Consider the following 24,091-nt stretch of genomic DNA (forward strand, 5'->3'; position numbering starts at 1 on the left):
CATACATACATATGGAGTCCTCAATGATAAGCACCGCCGTTACAGTCATGTAGTATGCCTCAGACTTTGATATAAAGACTAGTTCTAGCATCTCCGTTTGAACCTTTCAAATTCTCACTTCCAAAAATAAGTTCTGTTGGGCCGCTTTTCAATAGACTTCCCCTTTGTCATTTCCTAGTTTCAAAGCACCCAAGTTCCAGATACGTCGTTTCTTCGCATCTTTCATTATGGGTAGATCTACCCCCGAAACCTGGCCCCGGCCATTGTCCACGTTTCTGCATCGCCACTGACTTTATCTAGCGCTCTGTGTTATTTGTGAAAAGGGTAAGGGAAACCTCATTTTAATTTGTGATTCATGTAAGTTCATTTTCATGTTTTGTCGTCGAAGCCCAGAAAAAAACTCATCGAAATCCAACAGGCATATGCAGACTCGCAACTTGCGATATTTCTCGGTCCGGTCATTACTACTATCCTAACCGTAAGTGCACGCATCATATAGTTGCCTCGTAGTAGCTATTGCTGGCCACAAGCTTCCCCTTGAGATGAGACATGCTTACCCTTCTCCTTCTTAGGCAACAGATACATGCAAGTCCTGCGACAACCAGACTGTCAATGGCAAAAAATGCAAAGACTGTAATGTAAGTCTCTAGGAGCTTTCCAACTCTTCACTGAAGCAAATAGACACTGGTGAGAGATGGATTCTAATATTGCACCATAGGCTAAAAATGATGGGCCATCAGACATGGCATTGCAAAGCAGGTAAATACCAGGAGAAAATGAGGGTCGGGGAGGTCTATCCATGCACATGAATGTAGGAATATCAAGGCCTTATCAAAGATTCGCGTGCCACTACTGCCCACGTCATTATTTTACACTACGCCGGTTATTCCTCGAGCAGCTCATACCACTCGGGAATTTCCTTGATAAGACCCCACATGTATTTCTCCAGTTTGACTGCGCATTTGGTATACACAGTGGTTGGATCGTTGTACTGCCGACAGTTGCTGAAAATGAGCTTCAGATCACCGACTAGATCCTTAGGGGCCGTGTAAAAGTCATGCTCCAACCGTTCCTCGACCGTTGACAAATCCATTGGCGATGAAATTACGTTATAATAGTCGGGTACCTCGTCTCTGTTGACGGGATTGAGAAACGGCCATGCCTGCTTGTGGTTTTGGATTTGGTACAGGAAGCGCCGAAGCTCATGGAAAAGAGGACCATGTCGCGGTACACGTGCCAGTTCGTCCATGTCTGGAGACCATCCTGTTGCGCGGATGGCTGGTATAGATAACGGGTCGATTGGAGTGACGCCGTTGGCCCATTGCTGGGGCGGTTGGTGAATGATGTGGCTTTTGCTGAGGTGACGGATCTTGGCTTGCACCGTCTCTTTTTGTTTCAGAAGCATTCGACCAGCTTCTAGGTAGCGTATTCGTGGAAGCATGGAGCATTGCATCATGGTTCCACCTTCGTAGTCTTTGATATAGCCCATCCACACAGATTTGTCCAGGGTGATTTCTTTTGTAAACCCTTGCTTTTGGAAGTAGCCCGTGGCGTAGTTGTCGGCATATGTCAGAAAATGCATGACAGGCGAAGTGGCCTTTACATAATCTTTCAGATGGGCCATAAGATGTGCGCCATAACCCTTGACTTGCTGGTCCGATGAGACAGCGCAAAAGACGATTTCGGCAAACTTGCGGTTTCGAAATTCTCTGTATGATATGCCACCAATAACCTCGAGCGGCATTTTTACAATGGCAATGGACTTGTGTGTGCGATCGTAGACAAGCCGTGCAATGTAGTCTTTTGGCATCTTGGGAAGCTGTTTTTGGAAGAGGCACTTGAGGCCCGTCAAGATGATAAAGCTTTCTCTTGCACCATCGTTGTTGACAACTCGGAATTCAATCTCGCCATTGCGCTCTTCCAATACTGCCGGCTTTACATTAGTTAGAAGGTGATTGTAGAGTAAGTGGCGACGCAAGACGGGGACTCAGGGTGGGGTGGAGGTTATGACAGCATACCTTGTCTGGAAAGGGAACTCTGTATGGTGTAGTTGAGGGTACAGCATCCAGTTCTACTGAGCCATCATTACTATGGCTTGTTTTAATGCGCTTTGTATCGGGAGCTGCAGTGGGCTCTTCTGATGTTGTGCGTTTGGCGATAGCGGAGTTTTGGCTTTGGGCCTGGTCGGCGGTGTTGTCAGCGGCATCGGCGTCTGCAACATCGGTGGCCAATGCCGGCTGAGTTTGGGGCTTATCCATTGGTCGGAAATTTGCAGTTCGTGGGGGGGTGTTGTCGCGGTTTCGTGTTTTGCGGGAGCTTCTATGAGTAACCTTTGAGTCTAGTTAGCGCGCAGATGAGCTCATGGATTTGTCGCGAACTTGGCTGGCGAGCTGATGTTGCGACGGGTGGCATCGGTGGCAACCTGGCCAACAACCCTAGTTTCTGTATCACGTGACTATGCGCTATCCAACCCTAGGGTTACGATTCTGGGGCATTGTGAATTGAACTGAGGGTTTTATTCATAAATACTGAGGTAAGTTGTGTTATCAACTAGTATTTATGATGGGGATGAGGGGTGGGGTCCGGTGTTGAGATTAGGGTTAGGGTTGCGCCACAACAGGCATATTAGTCCCGGTTCTATCAAAGATTATAACTAACTTCTGACTCCCAAATGGTGTCTGAACATACCATGCATTGGTGCAGTTGGTTGTTTATAGAGGGACTCAGAGCCGACTCCGATGGTGGCTAGCCCTGCGTCAAGTATCGAATGACAATGGACGTTATGCTTTTAGGATTGTAGATCACTAGCAAGCGAAGGTTTTCCTAATGGTAGAATAACGTCTCCACCATGGTGCAAGCCGAGAGTGATAGCAAGCTCCCATTTTCCCTGCTTAAAGATGAAGAAAGAAATAACTAACTAACCACCTTGATATTTACTAGCTGAAAAAAGCTACGACTCGCCAGATCACTTGTCTAGACACCATGTAGGCGGGGATGTGCCTTGAAGTGTTTAGAACACAACACGCACAAGGGTGAGACGGGTTCAGGTGGACGGAAGTTCAGCCAGGCGTTGAGAGCTATCAATTGAGATGGGTGGTTCATTATTAGCAGTGCGTAACACAACACGTGCCAATGCAATGCAATGCAATGCATTTAAGTTTTGTGGTTTTCATCTGATGGATGGTAGTGTCGTCGTTGCTCTCCAGTGAACAAGCCCTCCTCGAGTAATTAAATCACCAAGTAAACAAATGAAATGAGCATGGGTTGGAAAGGGGCAGCAGAATTGTGTGGCGTCCTGTGGCGGGCCTACCTGGGACCAATTGGGGCTGTACTTGGCCGATTATTGTGGCTTGCCCCAGCCATGTTTACAATTGCGACCCTATTGCTAGCCTTGATTTTTTTTTTAGCTTCCTTTCACATGACATGACTCTTCTCTGCAGCAATCGTTTTGATTCTGCTTCTGAATTCAAGACTCTTTTGTCTTTTTTTTTTTTTTAAGCTCGGTGTCAAGCCTCACCAACCTCAGAGACAGCCATCAGCTGCCGTTGCTGTAGGGAAGCTAGAACACAATCAAATCGAGGCCATCCACCGGCCTATGACCTGACACGCCTGATCTGGAAAGTTTTTAGTTCTTCAACGCCCAGAGCTCAGCCTTTACAGCGCACAGGCCCCTGAAGCTAGCGAACCCACCAGGGGAGTGACACCTGCAAGCTGCAGATTTCCAGGTTCCATCACAGCTGACAGCCGCCTGGGGAAGCTTGGACTAAGCTCTGGCACAGCTTGTTCTGTTGGTTATTTCCTGGCTTCATCTCCCTTCTCTGCACTTCTTTTCCCTTCCCTTCTTCTGCTCTCTCTTTTGCCATGATACAATTGTCTCCCCCTCCGGTAGCGCCCGCCTCGTCTGCCTCGCCGCCAACGCTCTCCGTCCCACGAGCCTTGCCTCGATCTCTGCGAAAATCCGCATCCGCTGTTGGCCTCAATTCTGCATCTCCCATCAACCCTGGGATTTCTCCTGCAGCCTCGTCCAATCTTCACAGCCTTTGTACCCGCCCAGGGTCCAGCCAGGGAATTGCGCCCAACAACCTCGAGCAAAACACCGGCACAAGCCATCGCCGAATCGCCAGTCCTCCCTCTCAACAACGCCAGCCACCGACTTTGACGTTGGCCCGCAAAAAGTCCATCCCCGGCTTGAGCCCCTCTGCTCTGGCTTTAATTCCGGATGCCAGCGAGTCGTATGCATTGAGCTCAGTTGTTAGCCAGTCCTCCAGAACAGCTTCAAAAATTGATACCCAAAGCCAAAGCCAAAGCCACAGAAACCCCACCGCAACAACCATGGCCGATGATTTGCTGGTTGGCGATTCCGTTGATGTCCCTGGAGGCATGGCCGGAACTGTGCGTTTTGTTGGTTCCGTCAATGGCAAAAGAGGCGTGTTTGCTGGTGTCGAGCTGTTGCCCGAGTTTGCCAGCCGTGGCAAGAATAGCGGCGATGTTGACGGGTATGTCCCAATTCTATCACCCCGGGCCATTGCTTGTTTTGTCTAACGTTTGCTTTACTCCAGTATCTCCTACTTTACTACCACTCTAGCAGGCGCCGGCATCTTTGTCCCTGTTTCCAAGGTCATGCGTCATGCTGGGCTCAACAGTTACCCTGCCACACCTACAATCAGTGGCATCAAGGGCTATAGCCAAAATGCCAACAGCACCACTCCACCCACCCCATCAATACTGAAGTTCAGCCAATCAGTTGGTCCTGGTCGTGCCGCAAGCCCTCTCGGAAAGAAACCTAGGCCATCTCTGCACCGCCCCGAGTCGCCTCTTCGACGAGTCCAGATGACACCCGCTCCCCGCCAATCCACGAACGGCATGAAATCCCCGACAAAAGCACCTGCATATGGCAGTCCAATAACCAGCAAGTTCTCCCAAAGCGTAAGAGGAACGGCCGGAGACCCAGGTAAAAGGCTGCCTGGGTCCAGGCTAGACTTTAAGTCCAGTCTTATTGGTGCGCGCAGCTCTTCTGCAATTGGCATGAGACCCATGTCATTTGACGATGAAGAGCCTCCAGTCCCGACTATACAGCGTGCCCGAACTAATGCGGGCGTGTCCTCGGTTGCTCGTAATCGGCCCTCCTCTAGGGCAACTGCAACCTCATCCAATGGCCACACCACTCAGGCAAATGACGAGGAGGTTGAACGCCTGCGTGCCCAAGTTGAAGACAGAGATCGTCAGTTGCGTGACCAAGCAGCTACTCTGACTGAAATGGAGGGTGCCCTGGCCGAGGTTCAAAAATTGATGGAACACCCAAACAACATGCGTCCGCAACGGGATAGTATCGATGATCATGATACCGCTCAGTTGAGAACGCTTTTGCGCGAAAAGAACGAAAGAATTGCCCTCTTGACTGGAGAATTCGATTCTCATCGAGCTGACTTCCGCAGTACTATTGATGCCCTTGAAATGGCCAGCACTGAAACAGTGAGGGTATATGAAGCTCAAAAGAAGGATCTTGTCCAGGAAATAAATGAACTTGAAGCTCGTTTGGAAGATGTTGATGCCGTTGCTCGCCAACTTAAGCAACTAGAGGAGCTTGTCCAAGAGTTGGAAGAGGGCTTGGAGGACGCAAGACGTGGCGAAGCGGAAGCCCGCGGAGAAGTTGAGTTCCTGAGAGGAGAAGTCGAGCGTACGCGCTCAGAGCTTCGCAGAGAAAAGGAAAAGAATGCGAATGGCACTGGCAACGGTGCTAGTACGACCGGAAGCGCCATCAATGGTATGTCAACAGGTGGAAACCGGAGCTCTCTCGCCACCACATCAAAGGAGTTGGAGCAAAAGGAGGATGAAATACGCGGCCTCAAGGCCATAATCCACTCGCTCAGTCGCGACTCGGCACCCAACTCTCCGCCAATCACTGGGCCATCGGATGGCTCTGGCGACTCTGTTGAAACCCGACTTTTGCGTGAAAAACAAGAACGTGAGATAAACGAGCTGCGTGCCATGCTTGATAGCAAAGCCGATCGCGAGGAAGAATTGGAACGTGAGATTGAGGGCTTGCGGCGCAGTGGTAGCTTCACTACAAAACCCCTCAATAGCCGACCCAACTCTCACTCTCACGCCCACCGCACTAGCGGTATGACGATTAGACCTTCCTCTCTCCGAGACCCATTGAAGAACGGTGTGAGCCACACTCGAGACCGCAGCTCAGGTCCCGAGATACGAAAGGCATCAACCGAACTGTCCGGTCATAAACGAGGCTCAACTCTAGACACTATGCCAGAGAGTGATACTTACTCGACCGCCACTGAAACTAGCACGCTCTGGTGCGAAATCTGTGAGACCAACGGCCATGATATCCTCACCTGCACCAACATGTTTGGGCCCGATGGCCCCAAGCCTACTTCAGCAGCAATTAACGGAAGTAACCGTGATACACTCAAGGCCACGGCAAGTCATGCGAGCATGAATGACCACAGCAACAGCAGCCAGGATGAAAGCTACAAAGTGGCGCCCTTGAGGTCAAAAAATACCCCCCCACTCCCCTCGGGCGAGTTTACCGCGGCTTCAGCCCCAGCACCCCTCGCTGCTGTGCCCATCAGAGTCATGCCGAACCCCATGGAGTCAGGCCCGGTTGCTGGAAAGGAAAGCGGTACTATCGACCCGTCTAAGTGGTGTGCAGTCTGCGAGCGTGATGGCCACGACAGTGTTGATTGCCCATTCGAAGATGCCTTCTAGGGCAGTTTGGGTTGACTTGATTTCTCTAATCCCTGTTTCTCCCCTTTGCTATTTTCTCCCATTACCCAATGTTCGCACTTTACATGCTTTAACGATACCACCACCACTTTACCCATGTTGTTTTGTCCTCTATTCTATGCCGTTATGACTTTCGTCCTGCCATCACTTTCGTGTCTTGCCAATCTTTAAGCTGCCATCTACCTTTTAATACCAGGTCTTTCTTTTATGTTTGTCCCACACATCAAGCTACTGGAACCCAAATCAGTTGTTCAAATCAAATCCCTGTCAACATGTCTACAAATAAAACGGGGCTAGCAGGACACGTTGAGGCTGCTGTTAGTAAGGGTTATGTTACTCATGTAGGGTTACTCAGGCTCCCGTCCTTAGTTTACAAGATGTTTGGCGTCTAGAGTTTCTTTTTCTCTCACTCTGACATGATCACAAGAGCTTGCTTTGCGACGCCCGAAACCCGATTTTTACTGACCGCAGAACAGCAGTCTTGAAGGTTGAAATAAGCCAAGCGACCGCTCGAAATAACACGCAACAAATAAAGCCCGAAGTTTACGACGAGAGATCCATCACACGAGAGCGAAGAGCTTGGGACACTTCACGCCAAGCAGTTCCAGCACCCGACAGACGGCGAGGAAATACGAACGAGCTTGCACGGATTCACAATGGCGCAAATGGTGATGGACCTGTTTGCGTCTCTGGGAAATTGTCTAAACTGCTTTCCCGGATCGCCAACCCTCAAGATCAATAGCCGCAGTTTCAAGATTCTGAGGCTGCTAGGAGAGGTGCGGTTCTTTTTCATCTTCTATTGCTGTATTATGCTTGGTATCCCGTTCAAATCTTTGTAGTAACTAACGCCGTGACTATTTTTCTAGGGTGGCTTTTCTTATGTCTACCTCGTCCAAGACATCTCGACTAGCGAGCTCTTCGCCTTGAAAAAGATCCGCTGCCCCTTCGGCGCTGAATCGGTGTCTCTTGCTATGAAGGAGGTCGGGGCGTACAATGCCTTTGCCGGTACCCCCGGAATCATACACAGCATTGACCACTGCATAGCTACTGAGCGCGGGGGCGGTGAAGACAGCAAAACTGTCTACGTCTTATTGCCATACTACAAGCGCGGCAACCTCCAGGATATGATCAACGCCAACCTCGTTAACGGAACGCAATTCCCCGAACGAAAGCTCATGGTTTTATTCTTGGGCGTGTGTCGCGCGCTCAAGGCTATGCACCAGTATCAGGGCAGCGGCGGAAGCGGTGCAGCGCGCCCGGTTGAACACATGCGGATGGGCGATGAAGCAGACGATCTCGACAACCTCGATTCCGACTTGGATTCTGACTCAGACTCGGACACGGGAAAGCAAGCGCTTCGCAAATCCAGCAAGAAGAAGCCCCAGAAACGCAACACGAAGAGCAATCGCAATGCCGGCAGTGGCTCCAAGACGTCTACTTCCAACACTGGGGCTGATGGCGATCATGAGTCTGCGCAACAACGGCCTCTCATGGGCGCCTCCTCATCTGCTGCTTTTTCAGCGACTTCATTCGCCCATCGCGACATCAAGCCTGGCAACATCATGATCGACGACTCGGGTACCGGACCCATCCTCATGGATTTGGGCTCAGTAGCAGAATCGCCGTTGGTAATCACGTCACATTCGCAAGCAGTTGCAGTTCAAGACACAGCTGCCGAGCACTCAACAATGCCCTACCGCGCGCCAGAGTTGTTTGACGTGAACAATGGCGCCGTAATCGACACCAAGGTCGACATATGGTCCCTCGGGTGCACTCTTTACGCCTGTCTCGTGGGAAAGTCTCCGTTCGAGGCTCGTTCAGACGAGACCGGAGGCTCACTAAGCCTGTGCGTGCTAGGCGGCGATTGGCGCTTCCCTGGCGAGGGCGGCCCAGGACAGGGTGTGCAGCGCCAGGGCACGGCGGCAAGCTTGAAAAGGGCACAGCAGGACGGCGTGTCTGGGCCCAAAGAGGTGGTAATCTCTGAGCCTGTTAAGGATATTGTGCGCAAGTGTTTGTCGGTCGAGTCGGTAGAACGGCCAGACATTGACGAGTTGATTCGCCTAGTTGAAGACGCCATTGATGTCGACGACATGTCTTGAAAAGTGATATAGGACTTCTCCAGAAACAGGAGGGTTGAAGAGGGGTTGTTGTCATTTATCTTCATGTTATTGTCTACATATTGTTCCTACTTATCAGTAATCAACATGGATACACTTGAAGAATGATAGAATCTCACGTCTTAGACTGCATAACTAACTAGTTATGTCTTATGATAACCAAGTTCCATGCGCTAGGGTTCTCTGTGCTACATCAGGGTTGTCGCTGATATGTGACGTCATATCTGTACAAGAAGCTTCTACTATCCTGGAACCCACCCTGAGCTTCTGGTCACATATCAATGGATATTGACTTGCCTCTAGAGACGAGATTTTGATGTTTATAAACTGTAGCCCTAATAGGCTTGGGAACGAAAACGCAACACGAAATATATATAACTCACCTAGCCTGGAGGGTTCAAGGAAGGTCGTCGCCGGCGCCGGCGCTGACAAATCGACATGCTGAAGAAGGGTTAGCTATCGATAAAGAAGCTTGAAGTTGGGAATAAATAAGTTGCGATGTAGTGTGAATGAGTGCAGGGGCCGTATTTTCTTGTGATGTGATAACACATATCTTGGCCATCATCAGACTGGCTGACAAAGGCATAGTGAAGCCCTGTGAAGACATCAAAGCCGCTATGTATAATCGATGAAATCGTATTTTCAAAGATGTGGAAGAAATATGCTACATTTCTCTGACTGAAGCCCTGGCTGATAACATATAGAAATGCCACCACTCTCTGCTGTACTAACTGGTACCGGGTTGACTTCACGAAGGTATTTGTACGTAGCCAGGTCAGTAGTGGGACAGGTTCCGACATTGTGCTGTGAAATATCCCTTGAAATACGCTAGGATTGCCGGAGAAGAAGTCTGCTTTGTGCAAGACAGGCAGAAGGGTAGACGTCATGGCGACGACACCAGCCCTGGAATTTCGAAACTTGGTAACGGGAGTGGCATCATTGCAACATGGACGTCGAAACAGGATCAAGGAAGAATGGGAAAAAGAACCGCGTGTTGCCGACAAAATCCCATAGGAAAATCTAGGTGACTAGTAACGATGAGGAGACTGGCCGCTGGACTATGACTGGAGAAGATGGCCGAATGTGTGGGACCAAAGCTTTTTAGATGCTTCCATTTGGATCTATGATGTCAGTCGCAGAAGGGGGTACGCGGGGAGTTTAACGGAGGGTGGGGTAAACATGAAGGGACGTTCTCGAGACGTGTTGCAATGAGTTACATGCTTAACTGAGTCAAACAGGAGAGGTGGCCGATTGGGCCCTGTGAGTGGTGAAGATGGCTTCTACAAGGACACATAGTTGCGTCTGAGACAGACAAAGCTATGGGATGTACGGGAGAGCTGGGTAACTTGACAACCCGAGGTTTAACGCAGGTATCTCAATAGTAATACATTATCTTGATGACCTTGGCCTACAAGTCTCGTGTTTGAGTCAGGGGCTAAGGAAATGGCGGTGGTGTTGTGTAGGTCTTGCATCAATAGAAGCGGAAAACGAAGGCAGTAGGTATTCAGACGGTGAAACTAGAGGATTGATACACAGAGTGAAATTAATATCAAAAGTTTCAAAGCGATGAGTCTATAGAGGCTGACAATAGCATTTAGTGGCTGGGAGGGCGGTACACGCGGTCAGGAAACAATGGTCATTAAACAATGGACACTACATGGAACAAGGGAAAAGCAGACAGATAAAAGCATAGATTCAAATAGCACAAGCTAACCACCAGAACAACAATACCACCAATCGAAACAACACGCCCTGTAGTCTCTTGTGAACTGCGGGGTCAAACGACAAACCGCATCATCAACGCAGAAAGCAAAAACAAAAACAACAAGGAAAAGAGAGGTTGTGGCAAGCGTCCCATGCCAGCCTGGACTCTGACAATCTGCTCCCCAAAAGCAAACCTTACAAAAGTAGGCATATGTGGACGCATCCCAAGCTGAACAGTTGCTTTGGTAACTGTTCGTTTAAGATTAGTCTTGAGAAACCTGTTCCCTGAAGCCCTATTCCACGTAAATAGGTCTCGAAGACGGGTCCCCAAGGCGAAGACGATGAAGAGACAGGGGTATGTCCTCGTAGGACATGCCCTCATCGAAACCGACCTTGTTCGGCTCTTTGCAAGAATACACTTCCCCACAGGTCGCCCTGCTCGTCCTTCAGCTCGGTATAGTCCCCCTTGTGACAATGTTTATCGGGGGTTCGCCTTCTTGGAATAAAGCCCTGGGTGGTGTGCCCTCTTATTATGCAAGGGCAGACCCCAGGATATGGCGGGAGCTCGACGCGGTGAGGCCTAAAAACTAGGGAAGCCAGAAGCGAAGCATGGCAAAAATGATAGTAATGATGAATGAAAATCATAGTCACAATGAATAAGAAAGCTTCAAGGATATCAATAATAAAGGGGACTTTAGGAACACATGAAGGAGCCAGGCCTACCACCACACGGTGAAGCCATGTTGTACAGAGGATAACCCGGGTTACACAACTCAAACAGAAGCTCAGGCAGGGAGCGTGTCGTTGTTCAAGTAGAATCGGGCAGTGTCTGGTGTCGAATGGCGATGGGAGGCCATCCACAAGAAATAGAGAAGATTGGGGGGATGCGGGAACGGTCAGATCAAGCTGCGGACAAAACCGTAGATGAAAGTCTAGAGATAGTATCACGACAGGTGAAATTGAGAGGATGGCCTATGCAACCAGAAGAACGGAAACTAGCAGGACAAACACGAGAGAACAGGAGCCAAAAGCTCTACTGTCTTCTGCGCATTGCACCAAACATGGGTCCATTCCAGCTAGCAGGGACCGGGTGGATTCCAGCAGCCTGGAAGTTGTTGAGACGGCCCCACCGTGGTTCCAGTACGACTGGGACAACAGGCTCAGGCTCGCTGGGTGGCGTTGGAGTTATCGAGGAATCGGCGGAGCATAGGCACACAATGCCAACACACACAGTCGACAAGAGCGACAACAAAAGGCCAAGGGCAAAAACAACAGTGGTCGTCAGGCAGACCAGCAAGATATCGACAGCCCGGAGGAGATCAGGTAGGGATAGCCCAGCTGCCCAGTGCATTGGCTAAAAAAGCTCCCAGCAAACAGTGGCAATCGCTGTCCGAATCCCCCATCCACACAGGCTCAGGGCGTGGGAAGCACGACGAGAAATTGATCGAGTAGTATCGCTGTACCACGACATTCCAGCATAGTAGCCCATTTCGACATAGGGCCACAAGAACAGGACGATCAAGCGCAGGAGCTGGCACCATGGCATGACGAGGGCACCAACTATGAGGTAGCACACCTCCCACAACTCCCACCTATCCTTGCCTGGGGGTGGCGGAGGTCCAAAGGACCTGACAAACCGCAGGAGCGAAAGGGGGATGGCCAAGGTGGAACAGACGCCGTGGCGCAAGGCAGCGAAGAGAAGAGCCAACAGGGTGGGCAGGGCGAGGCGAGCAAGCAGGATGAAGAAGGCGGAGCAAAAGTAGGAGAAGGGGCTCGCCATGTCGACCGAAACCGAGATGGCAAGGGCCCAGGCCATGCGGGCAAAGCTGACAACAGCCCAAAAGACTGTTCCCAAAAGAGAAAAGACTGGGAACGGGTCGCCCCGGATCGACGTGTGGGGAACAGGGGGCTGCTTCTTACGGCGGCGGACGGGCGCAGGAGCCGGGCAAGGAGACGACACAAGCACCTCGGTCGGCTCGAGGCCCCAGGGCGAACGGGACGAAGGAGAGCGAGGAGAAGGAGGAGAAGAAAGAGGCGAATAAGAGCCCTGCGTGCGCGACGCAGAGCCAAACAACTGGCGGGCGGGGAACGGGCGGTCGTAGGCCTCCCGTAGTTTCGTGCGCGTCGATGACGCCGATGAGGAAACTGAAGAGGCCGAAGCCACGGGGCTCTCCTCAAGCGAATTTCCCGGAGCCTGGGAGAAAGTGAGACGGGAGGGAGACGGCGAGGCATCGCGGGGAGTGGACAGGAACGGCGAGGAAGGGAGGTCTGGGCTCTCAGCCACAGACATCCGGTCTTCGCCGGTCGTGAGACCGGCATCCCAGGGAAAAGCCCGAGCGGGAGAAACTCTCGCGTCAAGCGGCGACGAGAGGAAGGGCGAAGACGACCGGCTTTCGCCAGTGGGGCTGGGAGTGCGGGCCATGTCCCCCCTGTTGTAGGGGACCAGGCTTGGCAGAGCCAGACCGTTGTTGCCCAAAGGCGAGAACGGGTCTGGCAACACCAGGCCATTTGAGGACTGTTCCTCGGGGGACAGGGCAGCATCACCTCCCTCCGCGTCTGATTCAGACGAGAAGGAGTTGAAGCCCCAGTCGCTGGGTCCTTCTTCTTCTTTGTCTTTGCCTTCGTCTTCGTCTTCATCTTCCCCTTCTTCGTCATCACTTGGGTCCAGCGCGCGGGCCAGGACCTGGTTGATAGCCTCCTGCATAGTCAATGACTCTGCTGCCATCAGTGCCTTGGCCTCCGCCACCAAGGCTTCCAGATCTAAGCCCGAGTCTTCGGGCTCTTCCTCGTCCACCTTCTTTGGACGAGGGGCGTTCTCCTTCACATCAAAGGCCCAGCGGACCGTCTTCTTCGGGCGCTCAATAAAGCGCAGCGAGATAGACGGCCGCAGGACCGACTTGGGGGAAGGCTGCGCCCTGGGAAAGGACGCAGACCGCAGCGGGGCCGAAGCCCAAGAGGTCACCCGGTGGACCTTGCCGGACCGGGCGCGATAAAGATCCAGGGTCCGGAGGCGACCGGACCCCGATGCCGAGGCGAAATACGCCGGGCCCGGTGGTGGGCCTGGCGGAGACGGCGGGGAAGCCGATCCTCCAGGAGTGGCAGTATGATTCGTGGGCTAGGGCTGGAAGTTAGTGAATGTGTTGACGCAGGAAGGTGTGCACCAAGAAAGGGGGCAACTACTTACACGAGACATGTTGACACAGGGGCAGGTAGCTAGCAAGAAAAGCAACAGCAGTAACAGCAAGAGCAAACACCAGACGAGAATCGAGGATAGAACAATGACCCAAGTCAACAGGCAACTACGACGAGAGAGAAAGAGGCCAGTAACAATGGACGATGGTAGAAGCCAGAGCAGTTGCAGAAAACAACAGAATCAGAAAGTCAAGTCAGTCGATGAAGAAAAGCAAAGCCGCGAAGCAAAGTCGCAAGTAGTCAAACGGACGCAATGTCGGAATGATGATGTAGAAGAAAGAAATGAATCGGCCAGCAACCGGAGCAACAGGAGATCGCCCGCATTTTTATACCCAAAGAGCTCCCCCCTGCTCAAGACCGTCAGCTCTGGTTGGCTGGTGCAATCAGCCTGGCCCGAAATGTAAGGCGGGGAGCCATATGACTGGCAGAATTCGGGACGCGACACGCGTCGGGCCGGCGGGGAGAAGGCACGGGGATTCAGACGGACAGGACGATTGGGTTTCAGTGGTGGATATCTCGGTCAGAATCGCTCGTATAACTGGCCTGGGAGGTCCATTCGATTCAAAAATGGTACTTCCATACAGGACCAAAGGCTTTTGACGCGCGGAGCCCGCCGCTCGGTCTCCCGGTTGCATCTTGTCCGCAGAAGACGTCTCAAAAAGTAGGCACTCCATGATATCACGGTAAAATAAGCGTTGTGATACATTTTCAAGACCCTCATATGAGCCCCCGCCATTGAGAGTATTGGAAAACGCGGTTGCATGTTTAAAAGGCCCTGCGTAACTGGAAATGCATCTCTCCTCCGACACCATAGGACCCCTCTCCGCCACATGTCGTCAATATAAGCTTTTTTAGCGTCGCACTACATCCCTCCCTCTCGACGCCAAGAACTCATTTCCCGCCTGCTCCTCAACCTTTTGACATGTGCAAATACGCACGAGTCACCGCTACATCCTGGCTTGATATCAACCTCAATCGACCACTGCGCACATCCTCTTGCTATCAAAAACTTCTCCGAGCCCATTGCACTCTGTCCATGCCCCCTATTCCCAACTCTTAACCCGCATCCTCTGATTGGCAGGCCCTTGATGTCCCGATTAGGCCTCCCCACCACCCACTCGGCCCGAGCCGGCAGGCGGTGAGCAGCTTTTTTCTTGTGACACCAGAAGCCCCGCCGCGACCGCACGACACGCCGTGAAGAGGAAGGCACACGGCGCGTCAGCACGCGTACCTGCCACTAAGAGCGCAGCTGAACTGGAAAGTGGTACGATCTCTCGACAGTCTGAGGGTTCTCGACAGTCTGAGGGTTCTCATTGGCTCACAGCACCCAAAACAATCCGGAATCTCACTAGGCAGTAGACTCGGCGTCTCGGCAGTTGCTTTGTGAGTTGAAAGCCGGCTGATCCCGAGTACGCACAGCCTTCATTGGGGTAACTACCTTTTCTGCATCATGTAAACAATGCTTTACGCGACTGGCTTTGTTGACATATTTGGGGCAACTCCCAACTTCTATTTTTCTCATTAGCTCTTAGTCAATTTTAGTCGATTATAGGCTAACGCCACTAACGCCACTGATGTCAACAAACCTAAAATTCACTCCCCTTCCCGATTCTGTCTTTCTTGACTGTAGTCCGTGTTTGATCATGTGCCACCTACTTGTAGCTGATCCTTTACGTTACATGCGAATCTCACACAATCCTTCACCCTCAACGTCTGTCTCAAACAGTGGACTCCGTTCATAAATTGCACTTGAATGTAGCCTGAATACTTTTTTTTACTGTTGATTGCATTCTGGAAAGATAGTGCAACAACTATGACTGTGATCATCATCCAAACATATTCCTCCATCTCCACTTGCGCGGGATTCTGAGTGATGGTAATACCCTGTAAATTCACGACACAATGTGTAGTTTCACCACTCCAGACACAAGAACAACAACGTTTTCGTAATATGGCGGGAAGCAAAAAACACCTGGACATCCCATGTCTACTCCCCCATAGTAATTATTTGGCGTACGTCACCTCTACATCATGCATGTACGCAGCGATCTTTGCTGTGACAGCCATCGCGAGGTTCCAGCAAGCTGGCCACTCTTTACTAGAGGTGAGAGGACGAGTGGTTACGTGATGGGGGAAGATGTTTTCTTTGCCTACATCATTTCATTTGCGGCAGTTTGCGATTTTGCGTGCTACGATTTCTTCCCTTCAAGCTCATTTTCTTGTTAATCTTTGATGCTGGGGATGGCCCACTATCCTTCTCAAACAGAAACTATGCGTAGTGCTGAGACGAGGGCTTTGAAATTATGGCCGGTGACTGATTCATCTTCATTCGGTCTTTATGGTTTGTGTAGATGTCAAGTATAGTCAAGTCACATTAAGACGTAAAAGAATACAACAGCAGCAACTAGATAAATATTGAATACTAAAATCAACTCAATTCAAGTCAACTACAGCTGCAGGCGGTATGTCGCAACTTCAAAAGGCCGAAGAGAAATTGGGAAAGAGGACAACCCGGACGACAGAGCATCACACAACTTTATCTCGCTCAGATCATCTTCCAAAATATTCGTCTTGTGAACGCTCTTGATATTCCACGCTGTTTCCACCACGGCTCTAGAATGACCACCTAAGCTCTCATAGACACGAACTATGACGCTCTTTCCAGCACGTGCAGGTAATTCTCCTGTTCTCACATCCTCATCGTCTTCGCCTCGTTTAACACAATCCAGCATCAGTGAATCATCCCCCACAAGCTTGATTGGCATTTTGGTCGTATCAAAAACGCCTCCGGGCGAAGATAGAGACAAGGAAGATGAAGCAGGTATGGGCTTGAGGGGGTTGTTGAACTGATAGGCTGCACGAACAGTTGATGCACCCAGAGGGCCCTTGTGCGGCAAAATTGCCCAGCTAATACTATGGTGACCCATATCAGCGTGAGCATCCGGTGCCTTGGGAGAACGCAAGAGTGAGAGTCGCATAAGGTTTCCGCAAGTAGCAAACCCGTACTTCGAGTCGTTCAGAATAGAGACACCATAGTTGGACTCCGACAAATCGGCGAACCGATGACAGCAAACTTCAAACTTAGCCATATCCCAACTAAGAACTTGTTAGTCATAGAGAAAAGACACACCACTTCAAATTTCAGATCACTTACCTAGTATTATAGTGCGTGGGACGCTTGGTGATACCATATGCACTTTCGTATGAAGCATCGGTATTACGGATTGTCACGGGAAATTCAACCTTAAGGAAGGTCATGCTTTCATGCCAATCAACTTCGGCCCGACAAACCACCGCAGTCTGCTCGTTATCCACGGCTGCTGACAAGCTTATGTAGCTGGCTATAGAGCTCTTGTCACTGATTTTGGTCTGCGTGACAAGAGTCACACGATGAGACTTAGCTTCAAAAACTGTGGTTTCACCAGGTGGTAGTTCTTTACGTGTTTCCAGATGGTAAACCTCAACATCCCATGCCTGCCAATACAGAGGTTTGTCATCAAATACCACATATTGGTTCGCTTTTTGGCCAGGTTCAATGACTTCACGCTCATTGCGTAAGTCGTAAAGTGAGGTGATGACACCCCCCTGTACTGTGACTTTGAGTTGGCTGTTCTTCAGCTCAAATGCATCTTTTGCTGTCTGCTGAACACTGACAAATGGCTTGTCTTCTTGTGCCTTGGAAAATGGCTCGATAGCGAGCAGATTACCCGATCCTGAGGCCACACCGACTTCTGTTTCTGAGATGTCAACAATTTCAGCACGGGGCCACGGCAGAGTGTTGATTGCAACAGAACCGGCGACAGAAACTGCATCAGATGTTGAAAGACCTGAAATAGAAAGAATGTCCTTGAGTAGCTTGGCTCCACGATTGAAAACTTGATCGTATATCTATGAAAATCAAAATGTTAGCAAAAATGTCAGAATAACATAGATATGAGATATGGCTCTACTTGCCTCGTCAGAGTCATCGTAGCACATTTCAATAGAGCTACCAGGGAGGCAGTCATGGAACTGACACAACAGAATCGCTTCCCACATGAAGTCGATGTCCTTCTTAGGATACTTGTAGACCGAGCCATTCTTCAATGAGGCACATGTAGCCAAGTACTCAATGGTACGCATCAACGTCTCGGATTTGCGGTTATTTTTCTTATTGTTGGCCTGGGTGGTGTAAGTGCCACGGTGAAGTTCAAAGTACAACTCGCCATACCACGTGACAAAGCTCGAGGCCTTTTCCTGTAGTTTGTCAAAAAACTCGTCGACCGAGCTACCCATCTTAACTCGAGGCAAGAGGCCAACTTGGTCAGATATACCACGGCAGCGACGCAGCTTTTCAACATGTTGCCAGGTTGGTCCGCCACCACCGTCACCTTTGCCAAATACCAAGAGTGAAGTGGGATCTTGGTCCATTGATTTGTGCTGAGACTGACTGCGCTTGACATCGCCAAAATGGGCCTCGGCAGTGTAAGTTTCTGCGGGGGGCATGTGGCAGATGACTTGCGTGCCATCAAGGGCTACCCAATTGAAAGTTGTATGGGGAAACTTGTTGATGTTGTTCCAGCTAAGCTTTTGCGTCATGAAGCGGTTCATGCCCGCGAGGCGGCACAGCTGAGGAATTTGTCCCGAGTAGCCAAACGTATCGGGCAACCAAAAAGTCTTAGAGCGAGTGCCGAAACGGCTTTCAAAATAGCGCTGGCCGTACAAAAACTGCCTAGTCAAGGACTCACCACTGGGCATATTGGTATCATGTTCAACCCAACTTCCACCGATAGGGTGGAAGCGACCTTCCTTTACCTTTTGCTTAACTCTTTTGAAAACCTCGGGGTAGTTTTCTTCCAGCCATTTGTATTGTTGGGCTTGCGAGCAGGCAAAGTTCAACTCATGGTATTGGTCCATCAAGTTGCACTGGTTAGTCCAGGAGCGTGCAACTTTACGTTTGGTCTCAGCCCAAGGCCACAGCCAGCAGCTGTCGATGTGACAGTGGCCAATTCCAAAGACTTGAGCAGGGTTGTTCGATTCATAGACCTTGGAAGAATCCACCAGAGCACCAAGGTACTCCTGGGCAATCTTTCGACATTTGTCCAAAGATCCGATGTTGTTCTTGTCGAACGTGTCGATTATGCGATTACACACATCAATTGCTTTGTGCTGTTGCCATGTATCTTGGGGGAATTCGCGAGCTGCATCTCCGATGATCCAGATGTCTATCCAAAGACCCCGAGCCTGTAGGTTAACAGCTACAATCTCGGCCTTGGTAAGTTGGAAGTAGCGATTGGGATTTGGTGGCTGGATTGAATCGCCGCCTGGAGCGTTACCAAACATGCCATTGCAAGCCATCTCGACATAGAATACGTGGGGTTTTCCATCCCGAAATGTCTTGGGCATAATCCACTCAATACGCTCATTGTTACCAGTGAGGCCTTGAAGAGGGACGCCAGCCTCAGACCACACCATTCCCTCATTATGTGCGTCCCAATGAAATTCAAGATGTTCCTTGTCTCGCAATTCCTTAGGCACTGTAACTTCGACCTTGATCCAGTGAGTGGACCATGAAGGCCCAAACATGGCACCAATGTTCGTCGGTTTGAAATTTTGAGCAACGGCGTGTTTGAACGTAGGGCGTTCCTGGCCAGGAGCTTGCCAAGCCCAGAGCCTCACGTGAGGTGAACTGGTAGCTTTCCCATCATACATCACCCTAATAGAAGAGTTAGTTGATGTTTTATGCAATCCCAGAGAGGCCTATTACTTACGATCGAAGGTTATGGCTTTCCCACTGGCCCTCAGCCGTAAATTGAGCAATGCGTTCCCGGTAGATTCCAGTAATCCGCTGGCCAACAGGACGCAAAGCCAGCTCCGGATAGCTACTGTCTGTCATATTGCGAGGGGTGCCACACATAGCTGTGACGTCAGAGATTTTGTCTCAGGCGTATAATATATTTCAGAGGGCGAAGATCGGAGGCGGCGGGAGCTTGTATTCTGGAGCGATGCAAAGAGGGAGGGGTCGGTTTTAGGTCGGTTATCACGAAAGGCAGTCGTTATGGTCAATATCCGCACACAATCGAAAGCTTCAGATGCCGAGACTACTGAAGGTAAATTTAATGTCATAAGTTGTCAAAAATATCGCAATCGGAGAGTACAAGAGAACATCAAGGTTTCAAAATGAAGAGGTTGGGTTTGCCCAATGCTAACAGCAAGGGAGAGAACGAGGGGAAAGAATGAATGCAGCAACTGCAGGCATGTGGAAGCTATGTATGTAGCTGCCGGACTTGAGTTGGAGAAACAAGACGCAAACTTGTACACAGTTACTAACTAGTTAACTAGTCAACTACATTTGGGTTTCAAAGGTTCTAGCTATACCTTGCCCATCGCTCTTCAGGTTTGGACGCAAAAACTCCAAGGAACATGCACAAAGTGCGTCTAAGGCTTTTGAAACATCTGAGGCATTTGCTACGTTATTGTTTGTTTCCCTTTCTAGTTGTCCCCCACTCTACAATTAGTTAGCTGGCCACTCGATATAGTTGAGTTCTCCAATTCGCATAGAAGTTGGAGCGGCATAGACCCTAACCTAGTGCAACCCTAGCAACATCATGGGTTTACCACAGAAATACATAACTAATATTCTCAAAATGATCTAATTCTACACACATGAAACTGTGGAGGCTGAAGATTAGGGACCGATTGTGGTCAAGCCTAAGATATCACAAAACCCCTCCCAAATCCAAATGCTACAAAAGGAAAATAAATAAAAGAAAAACAAAAGACAGGAACATCCCCGGAATGGGACAAGATCGAAACAAAAGAAAGAAATTCAAGTTGCTGGTAGCGGATAGCTGCGCTGTCTTTCGAAGAAGCACTAGCTGTGTAAGTCAATGTAAAATGAAATGCGCCACTGGCTGGTGATAACAAGCTCTGATAACAGAAAGGATGGAGGAAGTAGGGTCGTGAAATAGTCGTTGGTGAAAATCAAGGTCGAGACAAGGGCAAATTCCACCATTTATCATGTCGTGTTGTGCTCAGCGAGCATTTGGGCCGTGGTGTATTGCGGGGATGTACGCTCAATATCAATATCCTCGTCCAGTTCCCCATCTTCATCTTCGTCATCGTCATCATCGTCGTCGTCGTCTTCATCTTGGCCCAGATGGCTTGTGCTGTCATCCCCATCATCGCTTTCGCCAGAGCTCTCGTCAAAGGTCAAAAGCCCTAGTAGAGGGACATTTAACTTGCGGTACTGGCTTTTGATAAGGTTGTCGGCAATTTGCAAAAGCTTTCCATCGCGGTCAATGGGGATGTCGTCATCAGTGGAGCTAGTCCCATCTTCAGCATCTGCAGCACTTTGGTTCAACTTGACATCAGGCAAGTTCATTTCTTCGGGGATGTCATGAATCCAGCGGTGGATAGCATCACTCTTGTTAACCCTGGGCGCTTCTGCGTCGGTAGCAGGGCTTGGAGACCCCTTGTGGCTTCGAGCGCCAAGGGCCTTGAGCCCATTGTAAAAACGTCTCTTTTGCTTTTTGCGACGACGTCTAATACGATCCCGTACATACCATGCCACTACAAGCATGGCTGCCTGCATTGTCTCTTGACACTTTTGGCGTTGCACGGTGGCCCAGGCCTGGCATTTTTGGTGTTGAAAATTGGCTATAGCCTGGCAACGTTGCTGATAATATGTAGCAATGCGTGACACTGCGGTGGCATATTTCGCAGCGTCAACATCGTGAGGAAATCCGCCCATCATTGGTGTAGTTGGTAGTGGCAGAGGTGTTGGGATAGACCCGGAGGCCGCTGCAGAGTTGCTGACAGAAGGGCCAGGGATACAGGAAGGGGAGGGCAATGGTGATGTAGTGGCGGTGAATGTGGGCTTGTGAGTTTTTGCCGTTATAGTTGATGGGGTAGGTATAGCGGTGAGCTTTGCCTTGTCGGGTGCGGTGGTAGTAGTGGTGGTACTAGTACTAGTCGTTGTGAATGATGGAGCAGCTGACTGAGCACTGGAAGCCGTAGTGCTTGACTGGGAGTGGTCATTTTTCATAGAGGGCATATTTGGTAGCATGCCCAAAGCGGCAAAAGCAGCAAAGGGGTTCTCCAGCATAGTGGAAGAGGATATTCCAGCAGGGAATGGCGGGTTGTGATCAGGAGGACCACGGAGTTCGGTGGAGGCCTTGCGCTTTAGGGTGGGCGATACCTGCGGCATGTTGGACAAGATGGGAGCAATGTTGGGAGTGTTTAGCCCCGGGAAAACGTTGGTCGAAGCAGTGGGTTTGTTGACAAAGACGTGAATATCCGGGGGTGGCGTCACTGGAACAAGGAAGTCGAGCCTCTGCATTTTCGAGTGTAGCAGCAAGTAGTGGCAGGAGGACAGTTAGGACGTGAAGTCCTGGATGATGGAAATAGAGAAACAAGCAGCGGATGAGGCGGGATAGAAGCTGGAAGCAGGGTTTCCGAGTCTGATTAGAAATTGGTAATGAAGTGCGGAGAGAAGACGGCGGATGGAATGTGGGAGGTGTGATGGGTGTGATGGGTGTGAAGGATGTGATGGCGGCAGAGATTGTTGTGTGCCACGGCGAAGTTGGTGGTGATGTTGTGGTTGTGTGAGTCAATGCAGTAGATGATTGCAAGTCTAACCAGACCGGGCAAGTCGAGATATTTGTATGACGAGTGCTGGTGTGGCAGTGTAGAACCGCCGGTGAATGACTTTGGAGAAAAGGTTAGCAGAGGTTTGGCAGCTGGAGATATCGGTGGGTGGAAGAGGCAGAAAGAAGTGAGATCGGCAAGTTATAGACGCAAGGGACGAGAAGAATAGGCGAGAAAGGTGAGACGAAGCCAAATATAGCGACACATGGGAGAGTGTACCGTACCACACATGTGTAGGAGTGCCTGTACGTGTGTGTATGTGTGCGTTTACTTTTACTTTTGCATGTGTATCTGTATCTGTATGATGCGCCTGTTCGTGCCGGGGCCGCCCACTGCCTCAGTCCACTTGGAGACACTTCTAATCTTGTGCAAAATTAGCAGAGAGACAATCATGACTTACCACTACACACCACCATGGCCCGGCGAATTGGGATAATATGGCGTGTTGTATAGAGGCGAAAACACGAGATGAGAGGTCGACAATGAACACGATGAGCCGGGATTCGGTGCAGCTAGCATGTGTTGGGCGGATGGAAATGGGGTGTTTGGAAACAAGGCCACGCGGAGTAGAAAAAGGAACGAGATGGAAGGCAAGAAAAGAGGAAGAAAACGGGAGTCAAGAACCGGCCTTGCAGTTATCGTCATTTGTACAAGTGCAGGTAAACAAGCGAGAACAGCACAAGGCAAACAGGATCGTCTCGACGGATCAGGCAGAAGGAGAGGAGACACCATGTGCAGAGGAAGCATTAAGAGGTCGATTTATATGGCCTTTTTGGTCATTCTGGGCATATGTAGCAAGAGGGTAGCCAGAGCATACACAGACGCAGGGACGGGCGGGCGAAGTAGTAGGTACATAGATGGCGACCTGTATCTACTGACTACTTGTGTGTACATATGCCAACACACACAGGTTATATGTACATACATGCATACATAACAAGTTGGCTATATATAGTTGGCTGCAAGCAAATTACAAGTCCCAGGCCACTGCCTACAAGTCCTGGACGCCTGTATTCCAGAAGAAGGAAAAAAAAAATTAATAAAGGCCGTGTACGTGGAATTGCTCCGGTAGAGTCCCAATCGAGCCCCAATCGAGCCCCAATCGAGCCCCAAAGGCTTACCTGTGGCCTGTACTTGTATGTCGCGGGTCTGGTGATATCGCCAACGACGTCGTCAAAATGGGCTGAGGTGTGGTTGGAATCGACCGATGATAAGTGGGGCGCCAGGGCCGTGCGAAGTCGCTGGGCAGTTGGACTGGGGTAGTTACATCCTTTTGGGTGTTTTGATTTTATCAACTTGATTTGGCTCTTTCCTCTTGGGGACCTCGGCTGACTAACACACCACACCAGCCAACCAACTAGCCCGTCCGTCTCTCTTTGACCACCAACACATCCGCACCCATGCGGCGCAGAAGAAAGCTGCCAAACACGGCTCGAGTTGATTTGACAGATAATAGCATCTTGCGTCTTGCGTCTTGCGTCATACAAGACTTGCAGTCCGCGCCAGATCTCCCAGTTGTCCCATCTCTGGACCCGTATGACTCCATCGTTGCCGCTACACGTTGCATACCGATGCCTCTCTATTTATCTCCCTGTACATCTATCCTACTCTCCCGCTCGAGACCCTGGCCTTTGCATCGCACGCAGCCGCCCCGCGTGCTTGGCTCCGACAGTGGACCTCCTCGCTTATAAAGACTCGCCTTCTCCCTT

The 24,091-nt window shown here is 50.3% G+C and overlaps 6 protein-coding genes across 6 annotated transcripts; 2 read left to right on the forward strand and 4 right to left on the reverse strand.

Moving 5' to 3' along the window:
• Positions 1–883: 883 nt before the first annotated feature.
• BROUX77_002548 (uncharacterized protein) lies at positions 884–2,258 on the reverse strand (the record flags this gene model as incomplete). Its single annotated transcript, XM_073747101.1, has 2 exons — positions 884–1,933; positions 2,019–2,258. The coding sequence occupies 2 exons, from the start codon at positions 2,256–2,258 to the stop codon at positions 884–886; spliced, it is 1,290 nt and encodes a 429-aa protein (XP_073607630.1).
• Positions 2,259–3,861: 1,603 nt separating this feature from the next.
• BROUX77_002549 (uncharacterized protein) lies at positions 3,862–6,723 on the forward strand (the record flags this gene model as incomplete). The annotated part of the gene is made up of 2 exons (XM_073747102.1): positions 3,862–4,496; positions 4,560–6,723. The coding sequence occupies 2 exons, from the start codon at positions 3,862–3,864 to the stop codon at positions 6,721–6,723; spliced, it is 2,799 nt and encodes a 932-aa protein (XP_073607631.1).
• Positions 6,724–7,397: 674 nt separating this feature from the next.
• Positions 7,398–8,840, forward strand: BROUX77_002550 (uncharacterized protein; the record flags this gene model as incomplete). The annotated part of the gene is made up of 2 exons (XM_073747103.1): positions 7,398–7,517; positions 7,608–8,840. 2 exons carry the CDS (start codon positions 7,398–7,400, stop codon positions 8,838–8,840), a joined length of 1,353 nt encoding a protein of 450 aa, XP_073607632.1.
• A 3,076-nt stretch (positions 8,841–11,916) lies between these two features.
• Positions 11,917–13,755, reverse strand: BROUX77_002551 (uncharacterized protein; the record flags this gene model as incomplete). The annotated part of the gene is made up of 2 exons (XM_073747104.1): positions 11,917–13,677; positions 13,747–13,755. 2 exons carry the CDS (start codon positions 13,753–13,755, stop codon positions 11,917–11,919), a joined length of 1,770 nt encoding a protein of 589 aa, XP_073607633.1.
• A 2,446-nt stretch (positions 13,756–16,201) lies between these two features.
• Positions 16,202–19,629, reverse strand: BROUX77_002552 (uncharacterized protein; the record flags this gene model as incomplete). Its single annotated transcript, XM_073747105.1, has 4 exons — positions 16,202–16,850; positions 16,909–17,642; positions 17,709–19,449; positions 19,505–19,629. The coding sequence occupies 4 exons, from the start codon at positions 19,627–19,629 to the stop codon at positions 16,202–16,204; spliced, it is 3,249 nt and encodes a 1,082-aa protein (XP_073607634.1).
• Positions 19,630–20,751: 1,122 nt separating this feature from the next.
• On the reverse strand, positions 20,752–22,074 carry BROUX77_002553 (uncharacterized protein; the record flags this gene model as incomplete). Its single annotated transcript, XM_073747106.1, has 1 exon — positions 20,752–22,074. One exon carries the CDS (start codon positions 22,072–22,074, stop codon positions 20,752–20,754), a length of 1,323 nt encoding a protein of 440 aa, XP_073607635.1.
• Positions 22,075–24,091: the final 2,017 nt, after the last annotated feature.

Source organism: Berkeleyomyces rouxiae (genome assembly GCF_048999995.1).
Source record: "Berkeleyomyces rouxiae strain 22BRR77 chromosome Unknown BrBRR77_ptg000002l, whole genome shotgun sequence".
Classification (NCBI taxonomy): Eukaryota; Fungi; Ascomycota; class Sordariomycetes; order Microascales; family Ceratocystidaceae; genus Berkeleyomyces; species Berkeleyomyces rouxiae.